Source organism: Pimephales promelas, chromosome 18 (genome assembly GCF_988280905.1).
Source record: "Pimephales promelas chromosome 18, fPimPro1.hap1.1, whole genome shotgun sequence".
NCBI classification, from domain to species: Eukaryota; Metazoa; Chordata; class Actinopteri; order Cypriniformes; family Leuciscidae; genus Pimephales; species Pimephales promelas.
Genome location: NC_142786.1, coordinates 21,590,668 through 21,602,960, shown reverse-complemented (window position 1 = coordinate 21,602,960; position 12,293 = coordinate 21,590,668). Strand labels below are relative to the sequence as shown.

Here is a 12,293-nt window from a genome sequence, read left to right as displayed (position 1 = left end):
ATGTGGAAATAAATAAATGTATAAATAAATAAATAAATAAATAAATAAATGTGAAAATAAATAAATGTAGGCATAAAAACATAAATACATCAATGCATGTGGAAATAAATAAAAGTGGAAATAAATAAGTGAATAAATGTATATATAAATAAATGTGTGAAAAAATACAATTATAGATAAATATGGGAATAAAAGTAAAAATACTCATTTATTTGTACTTTTTTACATTTCTTTGTATATTTATTTATGTATTTATTTATTTTTAATTAAGTCAACTTTGGCATTCCATAGTAGATATCATAATTATATCTTGTCCTCATTGCAGAACACAAAATCCAGGGGGGGGGAGTTGGATCCAGATCCAACTCCTCCCACCTTACATTCCCAAACCTACCCATCTCCGCCCCCTGATCCCAAACCCCACCCCTAATCCTGCCCATCTCCGCCCTCTGATCCCTAACACCCCTAATCCTACCCATCTCTCCACCCCTTATCTGGATTTAACTCCGCCCCCTGGATCTCGTGTACTGCAATGAGGCGCTACTGGGACTGCTGTACCACCTGACCGCAGCAAATTCATTTAGGCACTGATAGTAGTGCCACTACCAACGCATAATTCCCAGAACGAGGACGTGAAGAGCTCTAAATAAAACGTCTGAAAGGAGCAAGCAACACGATTTCGAGGATGGCCTTGTTTAAAATTTAAAATCGTATATTGAGTTAATACATTATGAAAACTCAAACCAACACATTCTCACCTGTGAAAGTTATCCCATTGCTTCTGGGATTTAAATATCCGAAACCAGAAGAACCCAAGCAATGTTGTGGTATCATTGATTCTTACTGTGAGTGACGAAACGCTAACCGTTCCAAGATGGCCGGCGCGCCGACGTGACTGGAGCATTGGTGTTGGGCGGTTGAATGGGAATCTACTTTTATACATTCTATGGTTGAACGGAGCGGTTTAAAGAGATGTTCTAGTGTTTATCGCGGCCGGCCAGTACATGTTGACAGATTTCACTTTACGAAACTCATCCGTCGCGTTTGCGACATTTCATTGCTTTCATAATGACGAATAACCCGCGAACAGATCTCACAGTAATCAAAGAGGATTTAATAAAACAGAGCGTGTTTTTTTTTTTTTTTTTTTTTTGACTAAATTCAGGACCAAGCTCTTCAACCGCAGATATTTAAATATTAAATAATCTTTACATATCCTACCGGTAGCTATGTTACATAAAGTTTTCAACCGTTTTAGTCACCATAAGCTATTTAGCCAACAAGTTTGTCTGTAGCTAGCCTATAATGCTGAGTTGTTTCAATGTTTGGGTCAAATATGGACAATTTAATTTAAATTTAATTCTAAATGAAATTTAAAAAATAAAATATTTTTTAAGTTTGTTCATATTTGACTTAAAAAATGGATTGGAACAAACCCAGCATTTTTGTCATATTTAGGCTATATCACAAATATAATCACACAACGCTGCCGCTATTCTAACTGTCAGAAGACATTGCGCGAGAATAATCTCATGCGGCCCGAAAATTACTGACATAAATTCTATCATGCATTTATGAAACCCTAATTCAAAGATTCATGCGATTCAAATAAACGGTCAGAATGTCAGTTGTTAATAGCCTATGTACACTTGTTGATCATGAAATATAGCCTAACATTTACCAGATCTTGTTCTAACAGTGTTTCAAAACGTTTTTATTAAACATATATTAAACATATTTAAATGATAAATTCAACAGAACACAGCCTACGTTTCAAAAACAATAGCCTATACAGAATGAATGAGCCATAAAGACATTAACAAAATAAATAAATAAACACGTTTAAACATACACATCTAGTTTAGAGTAGCCTACGAACAAAATACAGCTTTAATACATCAACATCACCCATGCCAATTAAACTTAAACAGACGAGGTTTCCCACGCGTGGCTGTCACGAGCTTCCTCGCACAGAGCCTGAGAGAGAAGAGAGATGCTGGAGGATATCAGTAGCAGCGCAAGAAGAAACTATTGCAGGCTGTTCCTCGCAGACAGTCGCAGAGTCTCCCGATGCGCGGGCCGTGCTTCATCGCGCAGCGCTCGCCAACATCACACTAACACACGACAGCACATGAGACATTTTTATAGGCGATGTACTTGGTGATGAACAGTATTTGTAAGATAATCGGAAGAAGTATGCTAGAAGAAAAAGTGGAACAATGCTTACCCTCGGAATCACGCTAGCTTTTTTCTCCACAGATATCCGATTGTCCTGATCTCCATCCAAAAGTTCATCGAGCGCCTCAGTCTAAACGCAGACGGCGAGATTAGATTAGACACTAAACAGAATTTAAAGATGCATTTTTGAGGTAGTGTGATATCTAAGTAAAAAATAAAAAGTTAGTGTAATGTGATAATCATTGCATTTACAGCAAATTACGCGTTTTGAGGAAAATGAAAATGCTGAGTTGTTTCAATGTTTGGGTCGTTGAATATGGACAAACCCAACAATTGGGTTTAAAAGTTCAATTAAAAAATGACGCTTTTCCATTTTAATATAGAGAACTGCTCGCAATGTTTTTCAGATGCTGAAACTTTTTTACATCAACAGGTTAAAACTGTATTTGCTGAGTTGTGCTATATGCCAGTGTGGTTGGTCTCTCACCAGGTCTCGTGTGATGAACTGCTCCTCTTGTGTGGTCAGGCGGTTGTCCAGTGACATCTGACCCCTGCAGACGCACAGCAGCGCGAGGAGAACGCCCAGGTAAACGACCGCGCGGACGCTGTCCATGGTGCTGAATGCGCGAGTCAAAGCTGAGGATTTAAAGTTCAGAAAAATTCTCTTATACTTTCTGCTTCAGCGAAACCAGCGTTGAAAGTTTTCCTCTGCTCTTGTGCTCTGGCTGCCGCTTGCTATAGCTTCAGGTTACTGGGAAACCTTCTCTATTTATACGATGTTCCGGCTACCTGATGTATTCACGCAACGTCACCACATACGTGTTTTTTTTTTGTTGTTTTTTTTTGGAAAAAGAAGCTGTGAGTCAGTCTGAATGAAACACGACATTACTTTAATCATGACCTACGATTCATTTTGGGCTCCCCAAAGAACCTTTCAGTTCTTAAAAGTACAATTTTTCTTCTTGTTAATTTTAAATAACATTTTCCAATAAATTTGTGGGCATTGGAAAGTTTGGTAACGCTTTAGATTACAGCCCGGACAGTACTGCGTAATTAAAAGGATTTTACAGCTTAATTTTTGGTAAATAAAGTGTATCTATAATACTTATAAGGTAACAATATTTTAAGTTTGGGGAATAAAGGGGTAACAACCAGGAGAATTAAAAAATGATGCATTTAAGGGGTACTTATTCTACTATTATGACAATCTTACATTTGGGAGCAATTTAGGACATACACTCACTGTAAAAAATATTTTCAAGATTTGTTATCACAACATATTTTCTTTTGTCAAATCAACTTTATAATAATTTATTAAGTTGAAATAACTTTCTGATGATTAAATTAATCTCCATCATTGTATATTAACTCACTTTTTCCAGTTCAATCAACTTACAATTTTAAGGCAACCCAGGTTACTTACTTTTTTAAGTTAAACCAACAATATTTTTTTTACAGTGTAGTAATTACATTTTTTCTTTTGTAAAATCAACGTAAACAATTTATTTAGTTCAGATAACATATAATTTTGAGTTTCTGATGATTAAATCATTCTCCTTCATTGTATTAAATGAACTTAAAATTTTAAGGCAACCAGGTTACTTACTTTTTTAAGTTAAACCATCAATATTTTTTTACAGTGTTTTTTTTTTTTTTTTTTTTTTAATAATGGTGAACCAGTACATACTGTATGGCTTTTAAAAATTATAGGGTACATATATATGCATTTATAAAATAATCTTTTTAACAAAAGTGCACTGAAAACGAAAAATATTGCAACATTTGCTTAAATATTGGGGAAAGATACTAATTTTTCATGTAGTGGTGATTTTTGTTTTAATTCTCCTGGTTGATACCGGAACTTTACATATTGTTCCCTTATACTTACATGCAAATACTTTATAGGTACACTATAATTACTATAATTATACATTCCTCTTAATTACACAGTACTTTCTGGGCTGTAATCTATAGCACTACCAAAAGTTTCAATGGGTGTGAAACGGAAACAAAGATGCTTAATTTTTAAGATAATAGAGTGAACATGTGACATGAAGATTGTCATCAGAAAGTACAGTATGCCCTTATAATCCTCTCTCTCTCTCTCTAAAATTACTCATTAGCATTTATTACATTCACATTTAAAAGTCGGTCTCAGCATTTCATCTGTTCATTGTTGTATCAAAGATTGTGTGAAACGTTGGCAACAGTGATTACAGTTAAAAAGTCTTCATGCAATTAAATTGAGCAAAAACAAGAGCATTAATGACAGGTCTTTTAATGAAGGGTTTTATGAATCCCCTTTTTTTTTTGGCAGTTACACACCGCTAACTGGCAACCGCTGTTAAACAATATTTAATTATCTATAAAGATGAATATATCAAGTCATTGAATCTATATTCACACATATCATCGGTGTCCATACGCACTGGTTTGTGACCTACACTCAAAAAATAAATAAATAAATGTAACTGTCTAAACCAGGAATTACAGGTCAGGAAATTAGCAAAACCTAAGCAACTAGACTGAAGTTTTTGGCAGGATATGGGAAGTTGTGTGTGAGTGATGAATCACAATAAAACGTGACTTGCATGCTGATGCTCCAGAGCGGCGTCTTCCAAAATCTGCTGAGAAAATAATGAATGCATCTCTGCCAATGTGAAGCAAGAAGAGGCATTTCAGCCGCTGGTGTTGGCGAGCTTCACTTTAAAACGTCCTTTAAAGGGATAGTTCACTTTGAAATTAATTTTTGATATGTTTTAGCTTACCTCAAGGGCATCCAAGATGTAGGTGTCTTTGTTTCCACAGTAGTTTCAATTTTGATATTTTTAGGTCAAACCGTTCTTATCAGTCAGTCATAATGGAGGTCTATGGTCACCACCTCAAAAAGCATGCACAGAGAAGTCCAAATTAAACATGATTTAATGACTCGTAAATGTAACCACACATTGATGGCCTAAGACACAAAATCAGCAGTTTGTGTGAGAAAACGAACAGTATTTATATCGTTTTTACCTCTTGTAACCACAGCCACGTCCAAGTGATCTGTGGGCACGGGCGCTTCGGTCTACGCAAGCGTTGGAAACCGCCAGAAGTGATCTAGATTCCAGATTTGAACCCTATAGGGAATATTTAGTCTCACATTAAATTCCAACAAACTGGGAGACGTTTCTCAACTACTCATTAGCTGTTTGAAGACATTTACATTCAGTGGCACAACACTTGTAAAATATTTAAGTTGGGAAAGACTTTTCTATGCTAACAGTATTTGTGCTATTCCTGCTAATTTCCTGACAAGTGATTTGTGATTGAAATGGTTAAAAACATAAAAAGGTAAATATTTTTCCATATTTGCTTTGGCCCTTTTTTCTTTTCTTTTTGGTTTTTGTCCAGGAGTGTCAGATATTGTTCTTCGTGGAATATCTGCTGTATGTATGACCTATATCCCATCTGTCAATGCTCTTCAGAATAAAAAAGGATCAATTTTCATCCTTGTTCTGACCTTTGTATGTCAAGTTTTACTTGAAACGGGTGAAATGTTCTGTGTTAGACAACACTGTGCAGGGGGATGCAGATTGGCATCTTAAATTAACAGACGGGAAAAAAAATCTATGAAAAGGCTACAGAAAAGGATGCAACATTGTAATTTTAAATAATTATGTGTGATGTCAAAATAAGCACAATTTACACAATATATATATTTTAACTATTTATCTCTTAAGTTGACTTTCATTTAACATAGTTTTGCCTTTTGTCAGTTTATTGTTTTTAAAACTAAAGAATCAAGCAATAATTATATTGGAATAGAAATATGCTGCCGAAATTTCAGGTCATTTTTAATCCCACAGTTTATTGCTAAGAATTTTAAATGTATTTGACTCTTGAGATTTCCCCCATAATGTCTTGAGCAGAGCATGGAGGAAGACAGCTTCTCGACAATGTCTTAGATTCGGATTCGGTCAGATCTCTGACATTTCAGCACCTCAGCGTGTCTCATTTCTCTCCTCTCATCCTCTCAACGGCTCGTAATTAAAGCTCCGCTCTTCTAATGCCAAAGCTCACACTATTGTGAAAACCTGTGAACATATAAGTAACTCATATCATCCATGCCAGATCATCCAGACGTCTACCACTAGTCCTCAGGGAATTCATCTTCACCTCAAGAGTTATGACTATCATTTCTGTCATCTTAACAGAGCTAAGACTGCTTATGCTTCTTGTCTGTAAAGAAATGGGGGCATTTGGATTTATATCATATGTAATACATTGAAATTCATTCACTTGCTATCTAGCTGTTTATAAAAGTGACCAAAATTATGCACTTTTAACAGTAAAATCAGTTTAAAAGTCTTTCTGAAAATAAAACAGTCCAATAACAGCATGATATTGCACTTTAAAATTATAGTTGATATTTTAAACATCTGATATCCTTATTGATAACCCACTTTAGACATTCTTCTAACTATACAGTAAGTAACTTTGCAACTACATGTCAACTAACAGTCGTTCGAGTAGGCTATTAGTAGACTGTTATAGACCTTACGCACCAGAGAAACGTGGGCGCCATCATCTTTAGAATATTGTCTTTGAACTTCCGTTTTTGCGGTCGCTCTGTATATGGCATCGCTGTCGAGGAGTAATTTGCTTTATGCACGGCGGTATTTCCGGTGAAGGCTCGATAACTTCCGCCGATCGTAGAGTCCAATGTAATACCGAGAATTTATATTGAATTTTATACTCCATCCCATGGTTATACTAAAGAAACGTTAGTCACAAAAACAGATAAAAACAGACACCCCTCGTTGTGTTTATGCTTCTTTTTAAAATTATATTAAATAAACACAACTATATAAAATTACATCTAAAAATAGGTACGTTTCGTTTCAAAGACGGGAGCCGGGAGGACAGTAAATTTTGAAGATTCTGCCATAATCCCGTTTTCCTCGGTTTTCCTCAGAATGGACGAGCATCCTTACGTCAAATGCGGAACTTATGCGTGTATATAGCCCATTAGCTGGTGAAGTGGATTTACTTATTGTAGAGTTAACAAAAGTTATCATGAGCATTGTAATGTTTATCATAAGCATTGTAAAGCAGATGTCTTAACAAATGTCGCCCAGGAAATTTTTTACGAGCAGTTCATACCTATGCAAGATCGCTGTGAATACAGACCGTCCGGAAGTCAAAAGACAACGAGCGCAACGCTGAAAAGAGGCGGGGCTACATAAGGTCTATAGGGTTAGTAGAAAAAGTTGATATGCTGTTGTGGAGTTACTTCCATAATGGCTTGGAAAGGATAAAATAAAGAGTTAGCAGATATTAATCAGACAGTCTACTAATAGCTACTCTAATGCCTGCTAGTTAACATGTAGTTGCAAAGTTACTCATAGTTAGTAGAATATACGGTAGCCTGCTCGATGCAAGTGCTGTAATAAGGAACGGCTGAAGGGCATTGTTAAAAAAGTGCAAAGTGTAGTAACCCCTTCAGCCGTTACTTATTCACGATCCAGCTCTTGCCTCGAGTACCTTATTGCTTTTATAAAAGGTTTACCACACAATAAAAATATTAAAGTAAAAAAAATTATGTATTAGTGCAACTTTCATGAAAGTTTCATATTCGCAAATTGAATAACATAGATGCCTACCTCGTGATGACAAATCGGATCGAGAAAGACAGTAGGATAAATTATTTACGACAGCGGAAATGGACAATTCCGCTTCCAACCTGTAGGGCGACCGCAGAGGAAAAGTTACTTGGTGTTGCTTTAAGTCTAGTAGTGAATGTTTAATGAACAGTAGGATAGCCATATTCATCTACACAGCCGAGGCAAAACCAAAACAATGTTCTTCTGCTAAGTGCATGCAGTTTTGATTTATAACCACTAGAGGGCCAAAAGTTACAGTTAGTATTAATTTACTGTAAACTGAATTCATAAAATGAACCCGTAAAAAGGAACCCGTATATAAACGAGGCACCTGACAGAACCCTTTAATTAAAGCCAGTTCACACATACCAACAAACATGTTTGCTGGACCTAAGTGTAACCCCTGTAGGTTTTCAGCTTGTTTTTACCTTACTGAACATGTTTAATCAGCGTTTGTTGGTGTCTGTTGGGCCAGTGTGAACATGACAAAAAAAAATATCCAATAGCCAACTTGTTTGCCTTTAAAGTTATATTTAAGCTTTTCTTTTTAGGGTGCCGGGTGGTCCTTCTGAGAGATTAACATGTGTGTGTGGACGCGTGCTTGTGTTAATGTGCGTGTGCTGATGGTTTGCTTCTTGCATTATTCAGTAGCGCCGGATCTGCCACAGATCCACATCTCTGGAGTGTCAGACCATTATTCAACCCTTCAGCTGGTTAGCACAGTAACCTTGTGCAGAACACGGAGGAGCCAGCTTTATATACAAAATGTATGACCTGATGCATCTGGAATCAAATGAAAGACCTTACAAAGGAAAAGCATGTACCACTATTGCATGTGCAAACATGCGCATGTGTGTGTGACCCGTATTTGCCGTCCAGATAAAACCATAGTAGTGTAAGGGTCTTAAATGTTCATCCTTGGGTTGTGTGTGGATTTGGGGTTCCTTTCGCAAAGCTATTTAAAGTCTATATTTGTTGTGGTAATCAAACTAAGCAATGCGGTTCAATTCCTTTTCATTGACAAAACAATACAGGCATTTTTCAAGGTCAGTACGTTAAATATCAACGCATTCTCACCCCAAGGCGTCACCTTTGACCATGCTTCAATATTTGACGTTTTAGGCGCCCTTTAGCGTCACTTACATGACGCGATCCTACGGCGTCATCTAACTGACGCTAAAGGAAAGCGTCGGTTAGAGGACGCGGTTAGGTTTAGGTGTGGGGTGGGGGTAGGGTACACGCGATCCTAGGGCGTCATCTAACTGACGCTTAAGGGCGCCTAAAGCGTCAGATATTGAAGCATGTCCAAATGCTTCCCAAGGCGTCAGTTAAGTGACGCCTTGGGGGTGAGAATGGGCTGTAAATATAGATTTTATTAACTGATAGCCTTTATTGTGTGAAAAATGTGCAAAAAGGGATACAATAGCTTGTCACTGAGGGACAACTTTATCTCTAATAAAGCCCTAAAAGCTGCATTTTAGACTTTAGAGTAATATGTACTGCACTGAAAAAAATTATTGTGATTTTAACGGTAACAGGCTGTAAAAATGCTACAGTAAAAAACTGTTAATTGGTTAATAGAAAGTTTCCTTACTATACTGTATGACTGGTTATATAAAGGTACATTTCATGTAATTTTACTGTAAAATACTGTTAAATTTACAGTTTTGGAAGTGGAAAAGAACAAGTCGAATAATTTACAGTGAAAAAAAATGTAAATTGACATTCCCACAATTCCCTGCATGACACTTCACATTTAATATATATATATATATATGTGTGTGTGTGTGTGTACTTTTTTAAATAACTGTTTATTAATAGTTTTCTCAGTTTTTTTCTAATCAGTTATGTACATTAGGGTTTTATTTTTCACTTAATGTTGTTATATTAATGTTTATTGCATTTTATGATGGTGTTTAATGTTTATGTGAATGACACTGTGCCGCTTATGTAAAATAGTGTTAGTTATCTTGTGGAAGAGTTGATTACAATGAGCTTTAATTGATCATTTGACTCTCATCACTGCTGATATTCAATGGAACAAAGCAGATATTAATACTTCAAAAGGTCAGTAATTTATCATTATATCAGTTAATGAAATATGGTTTATCACTGTAAAATTATATACAGTTTAATGTCTGTTAAACCTAAAATGTTGCTATCGTATTTTTAACAGGAAAACACTGGTAACCACAGCTGCCAGTTTTTTTCATGTATTTAACAGATTATTTTTTTTACAGTGTACCATTTTAAGGGTAAATAATGTACAAAGATGCCCCTGTAAAGCAACAGTCCAACCAAGATTGACTGTATATTGATTTTCTTTCTTCGGTGGAACATTAAACAGTTTCCGTTCAAATTGACCTCCATTTTATTTAAAATGTAATTAACTCTTGGGATCTGTAACTGTTTGGTTACCAGCATTCATCAAAATATATGATTTTATATTCTACATAAGAAAAACAGTAATTTGAGTTTGGAATGACATGTGGAGTAAACATTTCTGACACTGATAGAGGAACCCCAATATAAAGAATTTGGCATCAAAATACATATCCCAATTAAAACACCAGTGAAAGCATTAAATGAACTTAACAGAATAATTGTAGTTTTTAATGGACAGATTGCATAAATGCATAGTGACATCATCAGTGTGGCCTGCATGTCCTTGTATTGATAAATTTCAGTGGCGAACATGTTTCAGAATCTGTTCGCTCCTGATGGCTTTGGTCTGTTAGATCAAGACTGAAAGTGGTCTGACTGTGCGCTGAGCTGAAGTAAAAAACACAGCCTGTTTTTCCTTCTCCGCTCAATCCTCAGCTGTTCCTTACACTATGATTCCAAACTGATATGAAAGTGTTGATATGGAAACACACTGGGACAGGAAAACAGAGAACATCACTGAAATAAATCATTACTGAAGCATGACCATGAGTGTGAAACATCAGTTGAATGCTGGATGAAACGCCACACTGGCTGTATGAACACACTGATTCACAAATTACATTTAAAAAAGTGACATGACAGAGAAAGGAACATGATTTTATTCTAGAACATACTTTTTTCATGAAATAATTACGAAGTGATTTCAGATGCAGCCTTGACGTATCGTTTGTTTAACTGGTTCTTATTCATCCCAACGGCATCAGTGTTCGTTTTCTTAACTCTTTACTGACACCAACTGGTCTGGATGCATTAAAATTGGTTCATCAATCAAGGTGAAGTTTTGTTAGATTTGTGTAGTTTACACAGAGACTTGCATTTGAAATGCCGCCAAAACGCAGTTGTCGTGTAAACGAGAACAGACAAAACGCAGAAAAAGTTTCCTGTTTATAGTTGAAAACGGTGTCGTGTGAACGGCCTCTAACTCAGTCAAATGCAAGACACAACAGATCATGTGATTTCAACATGGTGGCCCCCATAAGGTGTTCAGTCGCTCCTCTGTGTCTAGAAGACTGACTGGTCTGGACTGGTTTTTGTTTTCGTAACCATTGTGAGCACACGTCCTGAAAAGTAATGTTTGGTGAGCAAGTCAGGGAAAAGAACAATTGTAGTCTGGAAGCCTGTCTAAAAGTAAGACTGTTCAATTCCTCATTCCTTATCCCTAAAGAGCCAGTCTGACTAAAACGTCAGATTCCACCCGCGAGATTTTCCAGAGCAGAAGCGCCTCCCTTTATCAGAAGCACATCTCATTTCAAAGGAGCAGTACAGGACATAAACTGTCTGAAGAGCTCTGATACGGATCTGTTTTAGATATGGCCTGTCGTCATCAGCGCTGATCCGCGTTTTAATGTTTCTGACCTTACCGTGTTTGTTTATGAACACTCTCAGACGCCTCTGTCTGTGTTTCTCCCACTGACCTATTGTGTTTTATGGCAGAGTCAAGCCTAAAAATCAAGAATATTTTGCTGATTGTTGCGACAAGCTGCATGATATTTTTCCTCCAGTGTTAGTGATCTCATTGGCAGCCACTGACAGCAGTTAAATGAATAAGAGCAGAGCCCATTGATACGGAAAGGCTAATCCTGACACAATCGCTGTTGTGTTCTAATTGGCTAACGTTGACTAAAAACTGGCTATTTCTAAGGACTTGACCCAGAATTGTGTCAGTCAGTCGCCTTGTTGATGAAGACGTGAAGCGTAAGGCTTTGAATACAGATTGCCCTGAGTGCTATTAGTTTAACAGATGTAATATCCTGAATAATAACTTTCGTTTTTTGTGATCGTGATACCTTCTTTGATGATTGAGATCACACAGATGGGAATTAATTGAAAAAATATTTATTCAGAATTTGAAACAACACATAAAAAATGCTCAACTAGCTCACATATTCATGTGCATTTTGGTGTAAATCACCATCTCTATTTGTAAAAAAAAAAACATCACAAAATAAAAATGTGCTTGTATCTAAGGATTACTGAGGAAATAGTGAGGCTTAGGAGAAGTGCAGTGGCGAAGAAAAGTGCCTA

At 36.4% G+C, this 12,293-nt stretch overlaps 1 protein-coding gene across 5 annotated transcripts; it reads right to left on the bottom strand.

Annotated features, from left to right (window-relative positions):
* Positions 1 to 1,504: 1,504 nt before the first annotated feature.
* cart4 (cocaine- and amphetamine-regulated transcript 4) lies at positions 1,505 to 6,777 on the bottom strand. 5 transcript variants are annotated; one of them, XM_089123105.1, is made up of 6 exons: positions 6,726 to 6,777; positions 5,194 to 5,297; positions 4,947 to 5,059; positions 2,666 to 2,814; positions 2,228 to 2,308; positions 1,505 to 2,114 (listed from the first exon to the last, which is right to left on the bottom strand). In XM_089123105.1, exons 4-6 carry the CDS (start codon positions 2,789 to 2,791, stop codon positions 2,007 to 2,009), a joined length of 315 nt encoding a protein of 104 aa, XP_088979231.1. In that variant the 5' UTR covers positions 2,792 to 2,814; positions 4,947 to 5,059; positions 5,194 to 5,297; positions 6,726 to 6,777; the 3' UTR covers positions 1,505 to 2,006. The 5 variants fall into 5 exon arrangements, with proteins under 5 accessions (XP_088979231.1, XP_088979233.1, XP_088979232.1 ...); XM_089123107.1 differs by having other exon boundaries at positions 6,717 to 6,736; XM_089123106.1 differs by lacking the exon at positions 6,726 to 6,777 and adding an exon at positions 6,161 to 6,261.
* Positions 6,778 to 12,293: the final 5,516 nt, after the last annotated feature.